This window comes from Scyliorhinus canicula, chromosome 14 (assembly GCF_902713615.1).
Source record: "Scyliorhinus canicula chromosome 14, sScyCan1.1, whole genome shotgun sequence".
In the NCBI taxonomy this organism is placed as follows: Eukaryota; Metazoa; Chordata; class Chondrichthyes; order Carcharhiniformes; family Scyliorhinidae; genus Scyliorhinus; species Scyliorhinus canicula.
The window spans coordinates 87,043,111-87,067,788 of NC_052159.1; the positions used below are offsets into that span (position 1 = coordinate 87,043,111).

General features: G+C 44.5%; 1 protein-coding gene across 5 annotated transcripts in view; it reads right to left on the reverse strand.

Annotated features, from left to right (window-relative positions):
* Window positions 1-4,778: 4,778 nt before the first annotated feature.
* The window catches only part of grm5b (glutamate receptor, metabotropic 5b), a 772,206-nt gene continuing 752,306 nt past the window's right edge, over window positions 4,779-24,678 (reverse strand). For 4 of the 5 annotated variants that reach the window (XM_038818170.1, XM_038818168.1, XM_038818167.1 and 1 more), the window contains one exon: window positions 10,055-10,874. In XM_038818170.1, the coding sequence (XP_038674098.1) occupies window positions 10,055-10,874 (820 nt within the window). Of the gene's footprint in view, window positions 10,875-24,678 lie in introns of all 5 variants that reach the window. The other variant, XM_038818171.1, reaches the window with a different exon arrangement.

Here is a 24,678-nt window from a genome sequence, read left to right on the forward strand (position 1 = left end):
AAATCTATTAAAAGTCATGGGTCCAGTGAACTCCATGATATATTTTGGAGTTTTCTAAACTCTGGCCCATAACAGGATAGAAATATCAAGTCATTCTTTGTTTAATTGTGAGATGTTTTCTGCTTGTTCATATTATTATATCACAATGCAAAGTCATCTGAAAACCTATATTCAGATTACAAATGTAAATATGTTTCATGGCCTCCAATCATTTGGGAGAGAAAAGGAACAGGTCTTGATTTATTTGATGTCCAGATAACTATCTGCTACCAGACTGCCAGAATATATTCATTAAAAAAAATTAGCAACACATTCCTGAAATGTTACCTCACAATGTTAATATCAATTACTTTTGCATTGCAATAAAGGCCTAATACATATGGGGGATTCTTGCATGATGACAGACTTGAATTTGAAGGAGAATGCTCAGTTAATAGCTCAAAATGTAGAGTAAAACCTATAATAAATCAAAGAGAATGATGTCAGGATCCTCTAATAGCAATTGGCAACTGTTTTGAGACCAAAGCTGAGAAATAAATCTATAACACATCTATTACCTATTTTGTCTAAACCAAAGCAGCTATATTTTTCACTTTTTATCTGATTGATATAAAATACTTGAGCCCTCTCACAGCGTCAGGTGTTATTAAGCGAGTAATGAGATGTTTAAAATTATTTTATGGGATGTGGGTGTCGCTGAGTAGGCCAGCATTTATTGCCCACCCCTAATTGACCTTGAGAAGTCCTTGATGGTGAGCCACCTTCTTGGACCGCTGCAACTCTTGTGGTGTAAGCACAGGGAGTTTCAGGATTTGACCCGGAGACATGGAGGAACGGTGATTATAGTTTCAAATCAGGATGCTGTTTGCTTTTGAGAGAAACTTGCATGTGGTGGTGTTCCAATGTGTATGCTGTCCTTGTCCTTCTAGGTGGTGAAGGTCACAGGTTTGGGAGCTGCTGTCGAAGGACCAATGGTGAGTTGTTGCAGTGCACCTTCTTGATGGTGCACATTGCTGACACTGTGTGCCAGTGGTTGAGGGAGTGAATGTTTAGCAGGGTGGATGGCATGCTGACCAAGCAGGCTGCTTTGTCCGGGATAGTGTTGATCTTCTTGAGTTTTGTTGGAACTGCACTCATCCAGCTATGTGGAGAGTATTCCATCACATTTCTGACATGTGCCTTGTAGATGTTGGAATGGTTTCATGAGTCAGGCTGTGAGTTACTTGCTGCAGGATCCCTAGCCTCTGACCTTCTTTTCTAGCCACAGTATTTATATGGCTAGTCCAGTTCAGTTTCTGGTCAATGGTAACCCCAGGATGTTAATAGTGGAGGATTTAGAGATGGTAATATCATTGAATACCAAATGTTGTTGGTTAGATTCTCTCTTGTTGGAGACATTTATTGCCTGACACTTGCGTGACGTAGATTGTTACTTGCCACTTACCGGCTCAAGTTTGAATATTGTCCAGGTCTTGCTGCATATTGGCATGGATTGATTCAGTATCTGAGGAGTTGCGTATGTTAATGATGTTGTTCTACAACAATAAACAGACCTGTCAGACCATGGACACACACTCTTATTGGCTGGAGGTAGGTACACTGGGTTCTCACTGCAACCACACAAGCCACAAGTCGACAGACCGCGTCGCATCTTCAGCATACACGGCTTGCCCGAAGTCCTGGCAACCGACAACTGAGAGGCATTCATCAGCCAGGAGTTTGCATCGTTCATGGCTGCAAATGGAATACGCCATGTATTTACTGCCCCATACCACCCAACCTCAAATGGATTGGCCGAACGAGCGGTCCAAACCTTTCAGTGGGCAATGAAAAATTGGCCTCAGAATCCTGGAAGACGTGGTTAGCACGTTTCCTTTTCACTTACTGCATAATGCCGCATTCCACGACCGGGATCACGCCAGCAGAATTACTCACAGGCGGCGACTCAGGACTTACCTCAGTCTCGGCCTCCCCGACTTCGGGGCGCAGGACCATCAGTGCCAGAGGCGCTTGATGAAGGACTCATGTTGGGGCTCAAAGGTACATACCTTCATGTAGGGCAATGTGGTCAATGTCCAAAATTTGGGGGTTGGGGAGCCACATTGATCCCTTGTATGATCGTCTGTGCAAGAGGACCCAGGGAAATGAAGCACACCACACATGGACCACAGCCAGAGACGCCGCTTGAGATCTCATTGCCACCCTTCATCCACAAGGCTCCTCCGAGTTTGGACCCTCTTTCACTATAACCGCCGGTCATTGGAAGTCAGGGAGCTGAGGAGACTGCCGCGTCCGCAGGTCCATTCAGTGATGCTGACGACAGTGACGCTGGATCTGACATGGACACTGGACTGACAGATAAACATGTACCAGCGCTGATAGCACCAACAGCCTTTCTGGCCAAACAACCCCAACTTCATCGCTCTTCGTGGAGACAACAGTCACCGGTGCATTACATACCTCCTGGGCCAGTTATACCAACCACTGGCCAAGCAACTGAGGGATCTGCTGGCGGAACAAGTCGACATTTCTCCCGACTTGGGGGGGGGGGAGTGTTTCCCACATCCCCTCCAAGTGGTTTTAAGCTACATTTCATTAGATTCCCCTCTTACACCTTGGAATACAAATACCCCAGGTGATTAGGGGGTGGAGCTTCTGCCCCATTGGAGGAACCCCGACAGGATATAAACCCCAGTTGGGGAAGAGGACCCTGAGGGGGTGCGGTGAGTGAGAGAGCATTATATTGTGGAGTAGAGTAGTAGAATAAAACTAGTTGTATCTTGTCTGTCTGGCTACCTGTGGAGTCCTTACCTTCGGTCACAACATATATTTCAGGAAGTTTATTTTGAATATGCAGCATCTATTTTGCAATTCATTCCTGGATGATCCACCCATGACGTGAACGGGAAAGAGTGAATCGCTAAATATACACTGGACTTGTTTAATCTTTCATTTAATCAGTCAAATAGGGAACCTACCATTTTTAAATTGAGCTTAATAATGATCATAGAAGCACCATGCTTCCTGAATTTAAATCAATTTGAAGAAAGGTTTTCCAGAATGTGATTGAATATCATAAATTTCCTTTCCTATATTTTGAAACATCTCTGTTGCTTTCAATGTTTTGTATAAATATCAATTGGATGTATTTATTTTTAGAAGAACCCAATGTAAAGGATCAAAGTCCACAGTGCAGAACATTAGCGATGTACAGAATAAAACATATTAGATAAATTAAGCAGCAACCGAGAAAAATATAAGCCTTTAGGAATTGGCCACAGTGGCATTAGTTTAGAAATTCCCTAGTAAGTACTGGCACAGACACGTTGAAACTTTTATAACCACCTTCTGTGCTGCAATATTATGGTTCCATGGGAGTAACCTATTGGTTGATTTGGTGGTGACCGTGGGCAATAACAATATCTATACAGTCTCGGTCTGACCATTTGGCAACAGTCAGGATTTCCCTGAAAGCTGCTGCTAGACCTAATACGTGAATCAGCCAGCATGTTGCGCCAGCAACTGGTGAATCCTGCGAGAGCCCTGAATCGGGCATCGTGTTGAGCCAATCACTAGTCACCTGACTCGCTCCGCCCTCCGCGATCTGGATCACGGCTTCGCCGGGCGCGATCCAGATCTGAATATTTAAATAAGCTATTAGGCTCATTTAAAGACCCGAACCCCACATTCACTCGGCACCCGGTAGTCAAATGCTGCATCTGCGAGATCTCGACAGGGCGCCGTTTAGCACTGGTTTCCACAAACGTGGACCCGGTGTGAAGGCACCTCGGGGGTGGGGGCCTCACAGGCCATTAGAGACACCAGGATGGACAGGGACAGGGCATGGTAGTACGCTAGCACTCCGCCTGGCACCCAGGCACCTTGGCACTGCCAGCCTGGCACTCTGGCTTTGCCACACGAGCACCCTGGCAGTGGTATCCTGACACTGCAATGGTGCCGGGTGACTGGTTGGCATTGCCAGGCTTTATAACCGGGGTGAGGGGGGAGCCTTTCCCATTAGAAAGTGGGTGAGGGGGAGGGTTCCAGGGGCCATTAGAATTATGAGGGGGATGAAGAGGGAGGGGGGGGGGGTCCAGAAAGTGGAGGGTGGGGGCCTGAAAGGAGGGGGAGGGGGTTGCCGAGATCCGGGCTGCTGGTCAAAATGATGCCCCGATTTGCGAGGAGCCGTTCCTGCTCAGGTCATCCACTAAAGTGTGGCCTCAGCAGGGACAAACACCCCGAGGCCCAAAACAACGCAAAGTGTCAGTGAAAAGCGTGATGAATCTCGGCGCTGCAGCCGCTGAGAAACAACCCGCCAAATGCGCCTGAAACCAGACTTAGTTACAAGTGGACTGAATTGCGCTCCAGTACCTATGATGCTGGAACTACCCTAGGTAATCCAAGGAGATTGACTGTCTATTTATTTTTACTGAGACAAATTGAAGTTTATAGAATCATTAACATTTTATTTTTAACAGCTGTGATTTGCAAACTTCATTTACAGCATAGGCTATGCTTGATGAATAAAAATTCTTGTTAAATCTCACAGAAGCCATGATGGATTGAAAGGAAAGTAACAACTTAAATTGAAATAGCAGAATCTATCACTTTTCAATCAAAATTGTACATTATATCATTAATGACATCCTATCAAAAGAAAGAAAATATGTTAACTGCATCATATAAGACTGGATGACACAAAGATAAATTACTGTGTTTGCATCTCAAGGTAAAAATTATACTCCATACTATAAGAACTGCATCAATGAAAAAACATGTTTCTATAATATAGTTTTAATATTCCAAAAAGTCATTGTATCATACATAAACACCTCACATTTTTTAACAGGAGAAAACAATTTACTGACAAACAGCAAAATGTGCCACTAGAAATGGTTGAAATAATTTACGTATTTTTTGCATTTACAAAGCTAAACAAGTTTGCTGAAAAAAACGGCAGCACATAGTACCAAAAATGTATCAAGTTCCACAGCAATAAGATTATTGTACATTATACATAACAAAATTAATACCTTACTGGAATTTAGGGCAGACTAAATATACTTCTAGTTTCTCAACATATATGCACCTATTCATTTCAAACAATTATTGATAATCATGATGATATTCATTACCACAAAGGATAAAATGGATCATGAATCATTTCCACAGTGATAAAATATATTGTATTAGCCAGGCAGTGTTTTGTAGCATTCCAAAGTACCACAGTCATGTCAGTTTGTTCACATTCAGCACATTCAGATTCCATCAGGCTAAAGATAAGCAGAAAGGACTTTGTACCAAATAAGACAGAGGTAGCACAATAAGAGTATGTAGGTAAAATGTTTACCAGAACGAAACCCTAAGATTTTTGTTAACCTACCACCTCACTTTTGCATTTTAGCTGCTCAAGAAACGAGAAAATAATGAAGTCTGCCCATTTGACTAAAGAGATCAAAATTTCACAACTGACTGAAAACAACGTATCAAAGATAAGTAACAAAAAGTAGAAGCACTTGAAGCTCACAATAAATTCTTAAAATTGGCACTGTTATGCTTGTCTTTTTAAAAACAATCAAAAAAATTATCAGCGTTAGAGACATGGCGATTGCTATTTGCAAATACCAATTGCTGCCTTCAGTTAAAGTGGTTACATAACACATTCCACATCTATTTGATCAATAGCAGCAAAATATTACATGTGCCCATGAAAATAATGCCTGCACAACATTACTGAGGCTGTTGCTAAGGTAAATGTAACAGTGATTTTGTTCATTAAAGGAAGAAGCAAAGTTAACTTTGCATGTAATATTTTTCATTTATTGAACCATCTCTGAAATTCACCCAAGGAACTACGTGTCCAAGATCTCTATTCACTGTTAATAATACAAGAATATATGTTAATCCTTGTATTTTTACATTATAGTATGTAAACTAGACAATATATTAATATAGATGTATTACACAATAATGAACTCAAAGATGTTTGGATTTTAGATTTTTAGATTCGAAGTTATCACAAAACACACAGGATTTTATTGTGTCAGAACCTGTACTGATATTAGTTTTGCGTTCATTATTGCTTTAATCTAATACACCTTGTCACAGTTTTTCACTTTTAAAACATCAATAATCGATTTAAACACAAATAAAATGGGGCTGCATTCTTTGCAGATATGCCCCCAGTTTGTCATCAACAGTGTAATATGTTTTCAGCAGTACAACTTGTCCAATTTCTTCACCTTTGAACTTCTGGAAATGGAAACTTTCTTCTCTACTGACGCCTGTGTAGTCAAACTTTATAATGAATTAGAAGGTGTGCAACAGACTGTGTTAACCATTGGTTAACTCAAGCTAATCTATTTAAGAATTCAATCTTTGTGAATTTCCAAGAGCAATAATATATTCCTATATTGATATACAAGGGCACCGTTTGTAACAACTGAATTATGATCAAGTCAGCTATGGAAGAGGAGCAAATTTTTCAGCGGTATGTCGGATGTGAATCATTTATTTTACTCATTAGATTTCAAAGTACAGCACTTATAATTTTTGGTGCAGAAGCATCTCAGTACATTTAGAAGTATAATGAATCTCAAATGTCAAAACCTGCATTACCATTGTGGATCCTGCCACTCCAGCCAGAATTGGAGTTAGTTTTTGTGATTGAACAATAGTGTTCTATACCTTCTAATGAATTTTAGAAAATCACATGGAACATGCTGTGCTAAACTCATTCAAGAGTGCACACCTTCACAATTCATTATTGTTCATGAGTATTTACCAGTTCATTTATTACTATTATATAAGAGCACCTACATTACATTGAGTCCACAGACATAGTGGAGTTATTTCTGTAGAGGCATGCATGCAGGGTCATCACTATGATCATCTTGTCCAGCCACAGGTCAAGCAACTGGCAAGAAACATCATTATATGTGAAAAGCACCGAAATAAAAGGAGAAAGTGGAGCGGAAAAAAATACAGTGTTTGTTCCTCTCCCAGCAAGAAGTTTTGCTTAGAAATAATATTTACATGGAGCACCAGACTAACGCACTGGACTCAGATGGACATGGAGGGGACTCTGGAAGGGCAATTGAAAGTTAGATAAAAGAGCGAGGCCTGCGACTGACTCAAGAAAGTATTAATTTATGGTAGATGAAAAATAATAATGATTGCAAGCATTTTATTAACAAAAATGTTCAGATTAATCTGTTATAGTACAAATATTGATTCTGTGGGAGAAATATAACCACTGGCTGCTTAATATAGAGTCGCATGTACTAAGGTGCCAGTCAGAGAAATTTTAAAACAGTTTTAAGATATTGTCAACAGATTGCAATTAAAATGTAAATGTGATGCACTTAACATTAGTAGATTGAAGAAGAGGTTGAGAATGTAAAAGATAAATCTCCCTAAATAAATAAAGAGCAAAAAACTGCAGAGGTTGAAATTCTGAGACAAAAATAGAAAACACTGGAAATACTCAGCAGGTCAGACGGAACTGATGGAGAGTGAAGATATTTTGGGTACGGACATTGCTTCAAAACTTGTTGACATTTTGTAAAAGAGCTGACATCCGAAACATTACAGATCAGTTCTCTTCACTGTTGTCTGACTTGCTGACTGATACCAGCATTTGCTGTTTATGATTCTTATCTGTGAAGAGTTCCCCAGGATATCCACAAAATCCTGTTTCGCAACTGTCTATTTTCTACTTGAAAGTGTACATGGGACTCATAACCACGGTGATACCTTCTCTGCTGAGTTAACAATTGAACCATTTAAAGTAACAGAATAGTTCAACGTCATTAAGGACTTACTTAATCTGTTTTGTCTTCAGGCTAACCCGTCATTGAAAAGAAAACAGACTGACCATAAACCTTATGAAGGCAAAGGCTTTAAGATGTTTGAAGAAAGTTACTCAAGGACTTTTAAACTGTGATAGTCAAGATGCCATCATCCTGGATCTGGGCAAATTACAGTAAAACTGTAACTGCAAATTTGCAACAAAACCATAAGCGTACCTATCTTTTTAATAACTCTTGTTTCAACCAAACTACTGTCCCCAATAAAATTAAATATTAAACAAACTGCCAAAAGTTTCTTTTTTGCATTGGTTGGATTTTGTTGATAATTATGCTATATCCATAAACCATGTTATTTTCACTATGTACCAACACATGTGCATACTAACTGATGCACACTGACGTAAACCTGTGAACGTATATCTCAATATATACAGTTCTTCAACTAATATGAATGTTCATGTTTATCATTGAATCTCAAGGCTTTTTTTTGCATTATTTAAAACATTTACATGTGACGTTGGAATAACTTAAAGCTGCAGCATCCCTTTTGTTGGCTCTGTCAATGAACTGATTGTTAAGCCATTTTAAAAAAAATTAATTGTAATGTGTTTTCAAACAGGATTTTCCTTTTCACTAGAAGAATAAATTTGTTTGTAGTTTTCTGTCCAAGATATAAGTTTAGTTTCACAAAAGATACTGTCTGATAACTTTTCACTCCATGGTTCAAAATTAGAAGAACAAATGTGTTATACTAGCAATTAGCCATATCCATGAAGAACACATATTTAAACATAATTAGTTGACAAGTTTACTCATATATTCTGAAAGCAGCACTAATTACATGTAACCCAAATTCTAAATGATGACTCTGGCCCGAGTCTTTTTTTTTAAACTTCTGTTTCTCCACCGTAACATGATAAAGCTAAAATTAAAATGATAATCTAAAATGGATAAAATATTAGAAGTTGCTAGTGCAATTACAGTTACATTAGAGGCCTTACTCCAATATGTCATATACTGACAATAAAATGCAAGTGAGCTATTGAAATATTAAATGACACCTATATTAAAATAATATTGACAATGCGGATGCATTTTTAGATGATTTTTGAAACACAAGTGTCAACCCTAATCCATTCACTTCAGCGGAATTACCAATAAAACAGATCAAATAACGATGGGGTGAGCTGCTTTTTAAACTATGTGCAAAAATAAATATATCATAACAATTAGTTAACAGCTAATAAGCTCCAAGTATTCATGTGATATTTCTTTTTAGGGTTTTTGAGCAAAAGTTTGATTGTTGGTGTTCAATTCAATTTACTAAATAAAATGAATATGAAATAATAGTGCAATGGAATTCATCCACACAATTGGTCACGCGCTCTAGGAACCCATAAGATAACGAAGAATGATTAAATCTTAGTAATTCATAAAATTGTTAAAATATTCCAGTCATAAGAAAAGGAGTAAAACATATCCCATTGCTGAATGATGTAAAAGATTTTGTAATTCCTTACGTAAGTCGTGATGTGACTGAGATGCATGCTATTTTGACAGTAAGTCGTCTTTGAGCCAAGTATAAGGGATACTGCAACTTAAACATTCTGCTCCTAATGCAAGATGATATGTTTCATGTAATGTATCTACATATATCTTTTACGGCTGTTTATGTATTGGTAATAGGTATATTCCCTTTCCAAGGATCACTTCACCTCTTTCATACAAAACTGGAAGTCCTTTTGGTCCTGAATCCTATGATCCTCATCCACAAATTTACATTCATTTTTGGTCTCAACCTTTTGAGAAGTTTTGCAGTTTCACATCAGGGAGTTAGGAAACAACAATCTTTGTGACAGATTGCGAAAGTCTTGAAGTCAACTTTACCTCTAATCCTGTCTTTTCTTTAATAGTTGTCATTATGAACAACTAACTTGGCAATTCATACCATCTAACCAAGCCGTCCTTTTCCCACCCTCTATCTCAGTAAAATTCCATGTGAAAAGAACCCACAAGGTTTAAGGCCACTAGCAGACAGTTTTCTACCAAAAGATTGTTCTCAAACTGCTTGTGGAATTCATTTTGATTCCGACATTCAGAGTAATCCCATCTTCAACTATGCAGAATCTATGCCAGTATTTGTTGACATGAATAAAACAAATTATGCTTGGGTTAAATTTGATGAAAGTTTGCAGATTTCTTATTAGCTTCAGCTCATTTTTAGATCAACATACATTATACATTCACAGAGATGAAGAGCTTTGAGTATAGTCACGCAGAACAAGAGTGTCATATCTAGGGGATGAAGGGATGCAAAGTGCTGATTCTGACACAGGAGAATTGGGTGAACCACTCCCTGAATCGACAGAGTCTCTGAAAGGTGAGGGAGGAGTAAGAGCTACAAGCTCCTCAAAGTCTGTTTTAACCACTGAAGTCTCCGAAGTGCCATCTTTGACGCTTGTATTTGAAACCCCACTTGCAGACTGTGATCGCCCATTCACCTCAATAGCTGGAAGAGGCTGGATATCTGCAAACGTTGTGATGGGTGTGGGCAGCTGTATCTCCTTAGGAAGCAGGTATGATGAACAGATGGGAGACGTGCCTATAACCCCTGAAGGTGCTGATGAAAGCATCATGGAATTCAGCTCACTGATGTTGGCCGTGAAGCGGTTGACCACACTGCTGATCTGCTCCATCAAAGAACCTTGGGAAGAGCTACTTCTCTGGACGTGCTCAGACTGGAATATTGGCATCTCATTCTCTGCTCGGCTTACAGATCCAGCTCTGTGACTCACGACACTGATGGGTGACGGCGTCTGTGGTACATACTGGACTGGATAGTGCTCCTCTGCCTCAGAGACATCATAGAGGCCTTTGATATTTGCTTCTGGATAGCTGTGGCTGCTGTGCCGACTCTCACAGCTCTTGGAAAAAGGTTTAATGAGAGCAGATTGTTTAGATGTCGTATCCTTCTTCTTTATGTGGACTGAAAGCCTCTTCCATAGGTGATGGCCTCGAGAAGTGCGTTCATTTTGAGCCCAGGTTACAGATTTTCCATTTGAGCTGGAAAGAGATTCAAAAGATAAAGAAGAATTTTAGTGGTGAGAATCCATTTTCAATCCTTTTTTTTTAACAAAATGAATCAGGGCTTTGCTATGTTTTGTTTTAATTCTTCTCTGGGTTAGCAGGGATAACACTTTCTTTCTTTGGCCACAATGCTAAAGGTTTCTATATCTTCAATTCACCCACTAAGGATCTCAAGGTGGTCATCACCAAATTGCTCCCAGTGCCACATGCTGGTGAGTGTAGATATGGCTGCAGAGATGGTGTAGGAGAGAGGGTGTTAGATTCCTGGGGCATTGGGACTTGTGGGGGAGGTTGCACCTGTACAAGCCAGGCAGCTTACACCTCAAATGCGTCCGGACCAATAACTTGGCAGGGAGCTTTGCTAGTGCTTTTGGGGAGAGTTTCACTTAGCTTGGCTGAGATGTGGGGACATGAGTATAAATGCAGATAGAAAAGAAACAGCTGAAAAATGAAGGCAAACGTTAGCAAGTGAATTCATATAGACGGTCCAAGAAACAAAAGCCAATAAAATTGACAACAAAGGAATTGTTCGGTAATTAGTCATGTAATTCAATGCAATCACTGCTTTGATGATGGGTGATATGCTCGAAGGAGCGTCAAAAGAGACAATGGGGGTGATTTTCAGCACGCATTCGCTGTAGAGAGAACGGCAATATGGGCAGAAAATACTGCGAGAATCAGTAAAAGTAATTCGCACCGGCGAGATCGTGTTTCCCGATTCTCCACGCCCCTCGCCGGTGACATCACGAGGTTCACACCCACAAAGGGCAAGTTTTTGAATATATTTTCATATAATTACCCATTCCACCCCACCACATGACCACCCTCAGGCAACATTCATTACTTGCTGACATGACATCAAGTCAGCGATGTTTACAATAACTATTTCAAAACGTGATTCAGTAGAGGGGATTCCTCCAGGGGGTGAAAGGGTAAGTAAAATGCCCAGGGGAAGAGGGACATGCCAGGGCAATGATTGTTGGGTCGGGGGGTGACATCCTGATGAATGTGGGGTTGTGGGGTGTTGGGGATTGTGAGAGCTCGATGATTGTGGTGGGGGGGGAGGGAGAGCATGCTGAATATGCTGGGGGGAGGGGGTGGAAGCCCGATGATAGTGGGAGGGGGAGCCTGATGATTGGAATGGAATGAAACCTGGCCTGTGCAGTTGTCTGAAACTGTGAAAGTATATGGTAAGATTCTGCCCACTATGTATTGAACTGAGAAACAAAAAAGAGGGAATCACACTACTGGGAGGATACCACAGACCCCTGAACAGTCACAGGGAGATAAAAGAGCAAATACATAGACAAATTGTTGAGAAGTGCAGGGCCAAAAATCACTGAATCAGAATCTTGAAACTCCGTCCCTTACATCACATGGACTGCAGCGGTTCAAGAGAGCAGCTTACCACAACCTTCTCAAGGGCAATTAGGAATGGGCAATAAAAGCTGACCTAGCCAGTAACACCCACATCCCGTGAAACAATTCAATAGTACAGGATTTCAGCTACCCTAATATTATAAAATCATAGAATGGCTACAGCACAGAAGGAGGCCATTGTCGTGCCCATGCTGTCTTTCTGCAAGAGCAACTCAGTTAGTCCACTCCCTCATCCTTTCTCACTAGACCTGAAATTATTTTCTCTACAGATACTTCGCCGCTCCCCTTCTGAAAGGCCCAATTGAATCTGCCTCCAACACACCCTTAGGTGCATTGCAGAATCGTACTACTCGCTGCATGAAAAGATTTTCCTCATGTTGCCGTTGATTATTTTGCCAACCACCAGTAAAATCAGTGTCCTGTGGTTCTTGACCCTTCTGCCAGAGACAATTTTTCTCCATTCAACCAAGAAAGACCTATCAGGAAAAGTGGTGATCCTAATATTGATCCCTGGGGAACTCCACTGTATACCTTCCTCCAGTTTGAAAAAACAATAGTCTACCACTACTCTTTGTTTCCTGTCAGTCAATCAACTTTGTATTCTGTCACTTTCCCTGTTATTCCATGAGCTTCAATTTATGCAGAATTGCCACTTCATAATCCTGTCGAAAATCCTTTCTGACATTTTGCTGATAATTGAAAGTGGGATAATGGGCTGTCATTGGTTAGTTTTGATACTTCCTTTTTTTCACGTTGTCCGGTAGATGCCAGTGTTGGTGTTTCATAGAATTTCTACAGTGCAGAAGGAGGCCATTAGGCCAATTGAGTTTGCATCGACCCTCCGAAAGAGTACCCTACCTCGGCCCACTGCCACGCCCCATCTTCATAAGCCCACCTAACCGGCACACCTTTGGACAATTTAGCATGGCCAATCCACCTAACCTGCATATGTGGGAGGAAACCGGAGCACCTGGAGGAAACCCATGCAGACACAGGGAGAACATGCAAACTCCACACAGACAATCACCCAAGGCCAGAATTGAAACCAGGTCCCTATCACTCTGAGGCAGCAGTGCCAACCAGCTGTGGCACCGTGGAACAGTTTGGCTCGGAGTAGGGCTCATTCTGACGAACATCTTCAGCACTGCAGCGGGAAGCTGTCGTGGCCAACAGCCTTTGCTGTATCCAACGTGCTCAGATATTTCCCGATAGCATGTGGAGAAATTATTGGCTGAAGAGTGGCTGCTGTGATGGTGGGGACTACAGAAGTAGGCTGAGCTAAATCATTCACTCAGCACTTCTAGCTGAAGATGGTGGCAAAGGTTTCACCCTTGTCTTTGCAATCACACTTCAACTGGGATAAATTCAGTGTGAAGGTGAAAGGCCAGCTTGACGAAGCTGACATATGATTTGGTAAAATTGAAGTTAAATCAATGTCAGAGCAGTGGGAGACACTCCATGAGCTAAAGAAAATTCAGACTAAATAAAATAAAAGGGTTGCCTCCCAAATCTAGACCTCCCTGGATGTCAAATAGCACACAGAGTAGGTAGGGAACAAAAAGGAAACTTGCATTAGCTGCCAAAACTTACACTGCAGAATCATAGATGAGCGTAAAAATTGCAAAGGTGAAATTGAAAAGGAAATCAGGAAAGCAAAGAGAGGGCATGAATTATTTTGAAAAGAAAAATTAAATACAACCAATAAGGTGTTTTATAAACATATAAACATGTGAGAGAATAATTACACAAAGACTAGAGTCAATTAGATACCAAAAAGTGACATGTGGATGGAGGTTGAAGATATGCACATGGTTTTTAATGAATACTTGTGTTTCATTTTCACAAAATGGCAGGGAGGGTTGGGGGAGTTGGGGGTTGGGGTGGGTAGTTGGTAAAGAAGCAGGCATTATCGTTAAGGAGGAGGAGGGTGACATATTTACGGGATTAATATAGTAGGGGAGATTATAAGGTATTTCACATCCTTGAAAGTGGATATATCACCAGAACCAGATGAAATAGATCCCAGGCTGCTAAAGGAAGCAAGGAAATAAATAACGGAACCTGTGACCATCATTTTCCAATACTCTCTGGCTAAAGGGGTGGTGTTAGAGGAAAAGGTGACCACTAATGTTGCACCACTGCTTAAAAATGAAGACAGGATTAGCCTGAGTAATGACAAGCCAGCCAGCCTAACCTCGATGGGAGGCAAATTATAGAAAAAAAATTAGAGAAACAATATAAATCTCCATTTAGGAAGACACAGATTAACAAAGACATAGATTTGTTAAAGAAAGATTGTGTCTGACTAACCTGATTGAATTTTTTGAGGAGGTAACAAAGAGGTTGATTTAGTGGGTGTGTTTGGTGCAGTCTGCATGGATTTTACCAAAATGTTCTACACGGTTCCACATGGTAGACTGGTCAGAAATTTAAAAGCTTATGGGATCTGAGAAAAAGTGGCAAACTGATAGGAAACAAAGGATTATGGTCGACTGGTGTTTTTTGTGACTGGAAGGCTGTATTTAATAGGATTCTGCTGGGCTCATTATTGGGTTCATGCTGTTCGTGATGTATACAGATGATGGAGGGGTTCATGATTAAGAAGTTTGCAGATAATACAACAAGTGACTATGTGATTGGAAGTGAGGAAGAAGCAAACTAGTGCAGGAAAATATCAATGGTCAGAAAAATGACAAATGGAAATTGGTCCAAAGAATTTGAAGTAATATGTCTGGGGAGGACAGAAAAGTAAAGGTCATACACAATGAAGGTGGGATTCCGAGAAATGTAGGGGAACAGAAGAGCCTTGGACTGCATGTGCAATGATTCGTGAATATAGCAAGACAGATGCTTCCCAATATTGGCAGGGGCCTAGAGTATGAGAACTGGGATGTCATGCTAGAATTGTATGGAACACTAGTTGAACTACAGCTAAAGTACTCCATACAGTTCTTGTCACTGAATTATAAGGTGGTTTTGAGTGTTTTGAGTGTTAAACAAACTACAGTTAGGAAAACAGCAGCTCCCTGAGTTAATGGATCCCTGCAGAGCTATATAAATAAACAATCTTAATCCTCTCTTTGAAACTGCCTGGACTTGACAATAAGACAGCTTGTAAAGGACAATAGCCCGTGAAGTTGAATGCAGACAATGCAGTTCAAAGCTTTTAGGCTTCTAAGTTTGCAGAGAGACTTCAATACTTTAAAGGGCAATCAAACTGACAGTCGAAAAAAAACTTCAAAGGTTTCCACCACATTAAAGGGAATACTTTTACTTGCATCTCATAGATCTTTGAGCTTGGCATACTGACAGACTGTAGAAAAGATCAGGGGCACAGATGGGAAGACTTTTAATTTATTATCACAGAACTGTATTTCTGAGATATTGACAGACGGGGGAAGATAAGAGACGGGGCCTGGAAGCACTACTAGAACCGGGGAAGTCATGAGAGCATCAACTCCCTGCAGGCAGGGAAAGCACATGCACCAGATGGATTCCTGGCGCACTTCTGCAAAAAACCCATGGCAGCACTGGCCCCGCACTTGTGGGAGATGTTTGCAGACTCGCTAGTTAGGGGCACCCTGCCACTAACATTGACCCAATATCGCTGATATCTCAAAAAGGACAACGACTCGACAGAGTGCAGGTCCTACAGGCCCATCTCACCACCTAACATAGATGCAAAGATCCTGGCGAAGGCATTGGCAAGGGGGCTATAAATCTACATACCAGAGGTAATCACGGAGGACCAGACAGGCTTTGTCAAGGGCAGGCAGCTAACATCGAACATCAGGCGCCTGCTAAATGTGATAATGACCCCACCCGGGGAGAGAAGACCAGAAGTGATAATCTCCCTGGAGACAGAAATGGCCTTTGACAGAGTTGAATGGAAGTACCTTCTAAAGGTACTGGAAAGGTTTGGATTTGGACAGGGTTCACCTCCTGGGTGAACTACTGCACGGCGGTCAGTGTACGGACAAGCACTGAGCACATAGAGGCGACAGAGAGCATAGAGTCTCACTGCATGCGGATGACCTGCTCTTCTACATCTGAAACCCTCGGAGCAGCATGGAAGTGATAATGATATTCCAAAAGGAGTTCGGAGCCTTCTCAGGTTACAAGCTTAACCTGAAAAAGTCTTCAAATGGGACCTAACGAGTTTGTTGGAGGAAGTCAAAAGGGACTTGCAAGAAATCATGAGCACTCCTACTCTCCCTCGCAAGGAGAATACAGACGATAAAGGTGAACGCGCTGCCCAGGTTCCTCTTCCTGTTCAGATCTCTCTCAATCGACATTCTCAAGGCCTTTTTCAACATAATTAACAAACTAATCAGGGCTTTTGGGTGGGGGAGGTGGTGGGGGGGAAGCCCGAAAATGCAAAAAAAGGTCCTACAAAAGAGGAGAAATCTGTGAGGCCTGGCCCTCCCGAAGCTACAGTTTTACCACTGGGTGGCCACCGCAGAAAGAGTTTGGGGATGTGTTAAGGAATTGGGAGCAGGGTGGGTGAAGATGGAGGAGAGTTCCTGCATAGGGACATCCCCCCCCAAGAATGAGCCACAGCTGCTACATAATCCCCCCATCACCTGCCCCCACCCCCCTGCCCCGCACCAAAGATCCATGGATATTTAATGGACATATTCTTTTATATCGAGCAGAGGAAGTGAGGAACACAAAATTTTCAAAATAGTCCACTGTGGCATGAAGATTTAGGTTTTTAACAGAATAACTTCTGGCACCAGAGAGATCGGAAAGATTTGGCTCGATTGGTTGGCTAGTTACCAATCGATTGGCCAAAGACTGCGGGTTGGATTTTCCATTTGGGAAACTATGGGTAGGAACTCCAGTCCGCCAGCCGTGCGTGCCTCCTCTGGCAGCGGGATGTTTCCTGGCGCAGCGTGCCTCCTCTGGCAGCGGGATGTTTCCTGGCGCAGCGTGCCTCCTCTGGCAGCGGGATGTTTCCTGGCGCAGCGTGCCTCCTCTGGCAGCGGGATGTTTCCCGGCGCAGCGTGCCTCCTCTGGCAGCGGGATGTTTCCTGGCGCAGCGTGCCTCCTCTGGCAGCGGGATGTTTCCTGGCGCAGCGTGCCTCCTCTGGCAGCGGGATGTTTCCTGGCGCAGTGTGCCTCCTCTGGCAGCGGGATGTTTCCTGGCGCAGCGTGCCTCCTCTGGCAGCGGGATGTTTCCCGGCGCAGCGTGCCTCCTCTGGCAGCGGGATGTTTCCTGGCGCAGCGGCCTCCTCTGGCAGTGGGATGTTTCCTGGCTCAGCGTGCCTCCTCTGGCAGCGGGATGTTTCCTGGCGCAGCGGCCTCCTCTGGCAGTGGGATGTTTCCTGGCGCAGCGTGCCTCCTCTGGCAGCGGGATGTTTCCTGGCTCAGCGTGCCTCCTCTGGCAGCGGGATGTTTCCTGGCGCAGCGTGCCTCCTCTGGCAGCGGGATGTTTCCTGGCGCAGCGTGCCTCCTCTGGCAGGGGGATGTTTCCTGGCGCAGCGTGCCTCCTCTGGCAGCGGGATGTTTCCTGGCGCAGCGTGCCTCCTCTGGCAGCGGGATGTTTCCTGGCGCAGCGTGCCTCCTCTGGCAGCGGGATGTTTCCCGGCGCAGCGTGCCTCCTCTGGCAGCGGGATGTTTCCTGGCGCAGCGTGCCTCCTCTGGCAGCGGGATGTTTCCCGGCGCAGCGTGCCTCCTCTGGCAGCGGGATGTTTCCTGACGCAGCGTGCCTCCTCTGGCAGCGGGATGTTTCCTGGCGCAGCGTGCCTCCTCTGGCAGCGGGATGTTTCCTGGCGCAGCGTGCCTCCTCTGGCAGCGGGATGTTTCCTGGCGCAGCGGCCTCCTCTGGTAGTGGGATGTTTCCTGGCGCAGCGTGCCTCCTCTGGCAGCGGGATGTTTCCTGGCTCAGCGTGCCTCCTCTGGCAGCGGGATGTTTCCTGGCGCAGCGTGCCTCCTCTGGCAGCGGGATGTTTCCTGGCTCAGCGTGCCTCCTCTGGCAGCGGGATGTTTCCTGGCTCAGCGTGCCTCCTCTGGCAGCGGGATGTTTCCTGGCGCAGCGTGCCTCCTCTGGTAGTGGGATTCTCCTGTCCTGCAGCCGACCAGTGGGGTTTCCCTATTGTGGCCACCCCATGCTGTCGGGAAACCCGCGGGCGTGGGTGCGCTGCCGGCGGGGCAGAGGATCCTGCCGATGGAGAATTCCGACGGAGGATCCCGCCGGAGATGAATTGCAATCCCCCTGGGAGCAAACGTTGGTAAGCAACTCCCTATTCATTGCCATGCAAATTTATGCATGACGTGGAATACGAGACAATGTTGAGGGAATGCCACAATTGGACTGTCATTTTGAGTGGGTGGCCCGATAGTGAGGTCCCATGATTGGCCACACCCCGTCCCCCTCCCAGCAAAGCAGCCCCAAACTCCCTCTGCCACAGGGGACCTGACCTGCCCCCTGACCCAGGGACTCCGGTAATAGGGAGTCCCCCAGGCACTCCTGCAATAGGGAGACTCCCACAGGGACCCCTGCAATGGGGAGACCGCCCCACAAGGACTCTTGTAATAGGGAGGCCACCCTCAGGGACCCTTGCAACGGGGAGACCCCCTCAGGAACCTCTTCAATTGGAGGATCCCCCACAGGGACCCCTGTAATAGGGGGACCTCTCACAGGGACCCTCTGCCTCAAGGGACCCCATCCCCCAGGGACCCAAACGCAGACCCCCCCCCCTTCCCCGCTCCCCTTAAAAAAGAGACCCCTGTCTGGAAGTTAGAAGGCAGTCTGGACAGGGGCAGTGAGAAGAATTACATTTACCTTGAAGTTCCACATGTCCATTGCTGTGACCTGCCTCTGGTTCACAAAGATCCATTAGCTGCTTTCCAAGCACTAAGTGCATTCAAATCCCTGAAATCTGGTTGCATTGCATTTACCTCTCTTTGATGTGGTCAATGTAAACATTAGGGTTTCACTACTTAGGCCACTGAACCCTGAATGGAGATGTATGAATCAAAGCTGCAGATGGTTTGTAGAAGCTGTCAATCACAGACCACTACTAGAAAGCAATGAATGGTATGCATATAATGGATCTAAGGGATCAGATGTGACCTGCAGCTGTGGCCTACAGTTGTTCTCCTGCTCTCTAGCTTCCATACAGGGGCTTCTTTTCAGGTGGGGGTGATCTGTGTGAGGGGGTCCCCTTTGGCAGGGGTCCCTGCTACAGGGATCCCTGGGGGTCCCCTTATTACAGGGTCTCTGGGGTATTCCCCTCTACTACAGGGGTCCCTGAGTGGGCCCTATTTTTGGGGCCCCTGGGGGGTCCCCATATTACAGGGGTCCTGGATGAGGCCTATTACTGGGGTCCCTCGGGGGGCCCTATTACTGGGGTCCCTTGGGGTCTCCCTATTACAGGGGTCCCTTGGGGTATCCCTATTACAGGGGTCCCTAGGGGAGGGCATGGGGGGGTCTAGTAAAGGGGGGTGGATAGGCTGCACATTGTGCGGCGGGGGGGGAGGGGGCCTCAGTTGGGCTTGTTGGGCGTGCTGTCTACCAGCATGGCCCTGGCATGTTGGACTTCATGGTGTGCCAAGGGGATAACTCCTTGGGGGGGTGGGGGGGGGGGGGGGTGGGTTATCCCCATGGCCCACCATGAGGTCCATCACGCATAATCACGCTGGTAGAGACCACAAGTGATCTGTGTTCACATGATCCCCGAACACAGGTCAAGAGAATCACAAAGGGACGGAGCTTAGGGTCCGGGCCTGCTAAATACAAATGAGTCATTGAGACCCATTTGCATTCACCCCCGGCGGCATGTGGTCGTGGACCTCATTCCCGCCACCAGCAGTTGGGGGGATGGGGGGGGGCGGTCAGAGCATCGAGATTGGGGGGGGGGGGGGGTTGACTGATCAGAGGTATGGGAGAATGAGGTAGTCAGGGCAGGTTGGGAAGAAGTGAAATGGAGGTTGGGAGTACCTGGTGGGGTCTCTAATTTTCACAGGGAGCCTGAAAAGAAGGCATGCCTCCTCAACTTTATATGACCAACAGCCTTCATGTTTCACTGGGCAGACTGGATAGTTGGCACTTGACCTCTCTCACCATGTGTAAAATACCTGCAGTGGCAGGAGACGGCCTTTAAGTGATCATTAATTACATAATTAAGGGCTGCAATTGTTCATAGGTGAGCCGATGTCCTGTTGCCTCCTTAGCTGCTGACAAATTGAGAAGGAGCAGGGGTTAGGTGCCTGAAACGGTGCCATGAGACTGGTGCCCTATTTTACAGGCCCCACCCACCTACAAACTGCTTCAAGTGGTGGAGGGATGGGGTTCAGCATATGGTGGGGGGCGAGGTTTTGGCCTAATTTTGCCCAACACAAATCCCGCCATGTCGGGAGAATTGCAGGAGAGCCCTGAAATGGGATTTGTGGCAGGTGCAAATCAATTTCTCATTCTCCAGCCTACTCCAGCTGGCTTGATAAGAAGGACGAGAAACTGATCTCAACTCATTTACATTAATGTTAATCTTATTAATGAGATTAAAGTTGAATGCAGCAGCCTCCCAGTATTCAGTATTCATCTGCCCCCCCCCCCCCCAGCTGGAAGTCACCCGGACATGAATCATTACTGGTCCCTTGAAGTGGAGACCAGGTGCCATGGGCACTGAGGGGGAGCAAAGAGGAGAACGTTCTCTACACTTACCTCCAGGGTGCCAAGGGAGATCCTTCAGGAGAGGTGAGGATCGAGAGGACTTGTTCGGGCTGGAGGGGCTGAGGTCAGTGGTCTTTCCTGGGATGGGGATCATGTGGCTTTAGCTTTGAAAGTTTTTAACCTCTCTTTCAGCATGTCAATTTCAAAGAGCTGTTAGTTGCAGTTAAATGTCTTCCCTCTAATGTGTTGCAAGCCTTTGACGTGCCTTTGATAGTCAATTTCATTCCTTTAACATTTTCAAGCCTAATAGCTTTGAACTGCATTGTTTACATTCATTGTCATGGTCCGTTATCTTTTACAGCCTCTTGGAGACAGGTTCAGGCTATTTTTTAAAATTTGTTATTGGGATGTGGGCGTTGCTGGCTGGGCCCCGATTTGGAATGCGCCTACCCACCCAATGGGAATCGCACTGCCCACTGGACATGACACTTAAGGGTGCGATCAAACAGCCTGATCGTGTTCAACCCAGTGATGTGACAAAGCCGACTGGTGAGATTTGCAACACTTAGAACACCTTGGGAGATCTAATGAGGTCTCATGAGATGTCGGGATCTGGATCTCGCCCTCTTTGGGAGAGATCCAGATTGACATATTTAAGTGAGCCATTTGGCTCATTTAAACATGTTGTTGCCCAATTCTCCTGAGGCCCAGAATGAACACCCATGCATAGATCTCTCCTTAGTGCCATTTAACACTGGTCCAGACAAACGTGGACCAGATGTAAAGGCACCTGCAGGGGTCTCCAAGGCCATTAGAGACACCTAGGTGGTCTGGGGCAGGGCAGGGTGGCACCCTGGTTTGCCCTCTGACAATCGGGCACCTTTGCAGCGTCAGATGGCACTCTGATAGACTGACAGGGTCCCACGTGGTACCAGTAAGCTGGCAGTGCCAGGATGACTAAGTGGCACCAGCAGTGCCAGATGCTTCCCACCTGGGGGGCTTCTGATCATCTTGGAGGCCCACCCCAAAGTGCCGGTACGCCTGGTCCGCATCTGTGGGCACAGTAATAATTACCGCTTAGCTGGGGTCTCCTCAGCGAGGCCGATAGATTTGGCCATTCAATCCGGTGTCGGCACGGCTAAATGGTTCTTAAACTCACTTAACTGTGTGAGACTGAGCCTCGCCTATTGCGGGCAGGATCCAGATCGCGCAATCTCATGAGATGTGGTTAGATCTCAAGAGGTGTAAGAGCCAGCGGGAATCCCAGGGGAGGCCACTCCCGGGATCTACCAGCCCCATCCTGTCCCAATTCCGGCGGGACATGGCCAGTAAATCGCATCCCAAGTATGAGTAAATACTGGCATGTATCTCACAGGAAAAGCCGTTGAAAGAAACACTGCACCAAAGCTGTCCAAAATGACATTCAGAATGTTTCCGTTAAATTGTGCCGTGTGTCATTATTGGGACAATTCTGCCCGGTGTGTTGTTGTCAAGTGAGCTTGGTGATTCTTCCACTTACCTCATTATTTCTGTGTTTGAAATGTACCCAATATCATTTCAAATTTAAAATTCACATAATTAGGTGCTAATTTAAGTAAAAGCAGCACATAACAAATAAAGGACAAATGCCCTTTGATCTCTGGGATCAGTGATACCTTTCTGCAAACAAAGGTGCAATGTCACCTGGTTTTCTCCAGTCTGGAATGAATATGAACTTACAGCAATAAATTGTCATTATATGCACTAAATCAGTCAATTCACTGAAATGCCACACTTATGCAGTAGGGGGTACTGTTACATTAGAAAGTTGGAAATTTCAAGAACAGAAAAGGTCATTGGGCCCAGTCATACCAGTACCAACTAAGGATGAAGCTGAAAAGGGGGTTTCCCTTAGAAAGGGCCTCGCCTGACCTTACTGCACAAAGCCAGATTATAACAGAAATCCATTACCGGTTTAACAACCTGTCTTTCCGAGTGTAGAACAGAGCAAAATAGAATGCAAAAATAAGACAGGGTTTGGTGAGGGATTGACATGGCCTAACTGGCAAGCAGAGAGCATTTTGTTCTCTCCTTGCCGCCAATTTAATAGCACTATTATTCACTGATTCAGGATCGGTGATGTCACACCACCTGATCAACTGGTACAATTGTGTTTTTTGAATCATGTTTTAGAATTTTCTAATGTAACAAAATAGATTGCCATGGTTACAAGGAGTATTCCACCACAATATTTCAGAGAATCAGAATGTACATTTGAAAATTCATAATTTCATAATGATGCAATACCTAAAAATAATTCAGCAAATGTACACTCATGCATGTCCACAGATGAAATTGCTTTCCCTCACATGATTATTATCCACTTCTGGAATTTAAATTATTGAATGGCTCGATTCTGCAATCAAGGTCCAGACTGAAAGGGCGGGGGGAGGGGGGAAAACTTTGAGGCCTTCAAAATAGACAAAGGAATCACAATGCGTGGTTAACCTACAGCTGTTCCTCCCAATGCAGGCAGTTTGCAAACTTTGTGCTACTCATTTAAATGGTAATAGATTGCAAGCCACTGTTAAATGCACTGTTGATTAACTGCAGGCCCCAGCAAGAAGCCCAAGACCATGTGAGGAGGGCACCACTTAAAACTAAACTGGGTTACTTAAAGCCTGACTTTACCCCTTAAAGGCAAGGTGCATTCTGGTTGGAGCGGATGCTGGGAGTGGCTATGTAAGAGAATCTGACTTGCAGAAGACTGAGTAATGGTGTAACTGGCTTAAAGCGTATTCCAATTTTCTCTAATGCAGTGCAGGAGATTTTGGTGCAAGAGGTGGGCACATGTAGAGATCTCCTCTAATTACAGGGACCAGGAGACACCCCAGATATGATTGAAAAGGCAATGGGATCTTAAAGTGATCAAAAAGGGTGCAGTGTAGTCCTGAGGATCTGGATCAGTGCCACAAGAGGTTTAGTGAAGTCACACCAGTGATCAAGGTCAGCATATGCATCCTTACAACTGAACCACTAGCTTCAGTAACTAATATAAATTTTATAGCCTTTGTGGTGATTGTGTTTCAGTGTAGATGCAATACAACTGAGCAAGCACTAGAGGGAGCACGGGAGAGCTATAAATACAGAGGGACAGGAAGTGAGGACACACTTCACAGAAAGGGGACTTTGCAGCAGGACAGGCAGGCAGCATTTGAGGTAGCTGTAAGTTAAGCTCTGAAGACAGAACAAATTCACAATAAAGCATCTTCTCCAACTTTGAGACTACGAGCTTTATTAAGATACAAGGAACAACACATGGTACCAAGGAGTGACTTCAGACGCTTACTACAAGACAACTCAGCTGCAGACACAGAAAAACCAAAATGGCAAGAAGAACTCCTACCGGGCATTGGACTTGGGAAGACCTCGCTTATTCGATGATGTGGGTTGGAACCCCACCTCAGCTGGACCTAACCGGTAATGAAAGTAATGTCTGGAAAAGATTTAAACAAGTGTTCGATATATATATCATAGCTAATGATTTAGCAGCAGCCTCAGACGAAATGAAAATAGCACTGCTCATCGCAGGACATGCAGCTCGAAAAGTATATAATGGCTTTAAATACTCGAAAGCTGAAGACAGCAACAACTTACAAATAATACTAAAAAAATTTGAAGAGCACTGTATGGAATTTGAACTGCACTGTGTGCTCGGAGGCCAAGCTGCACAGAGACTGAGTGATGCAAAACTCAAACAATCACTATCAAAACATAAAGGGTTCAGTCTAGAAATCGCGAGTG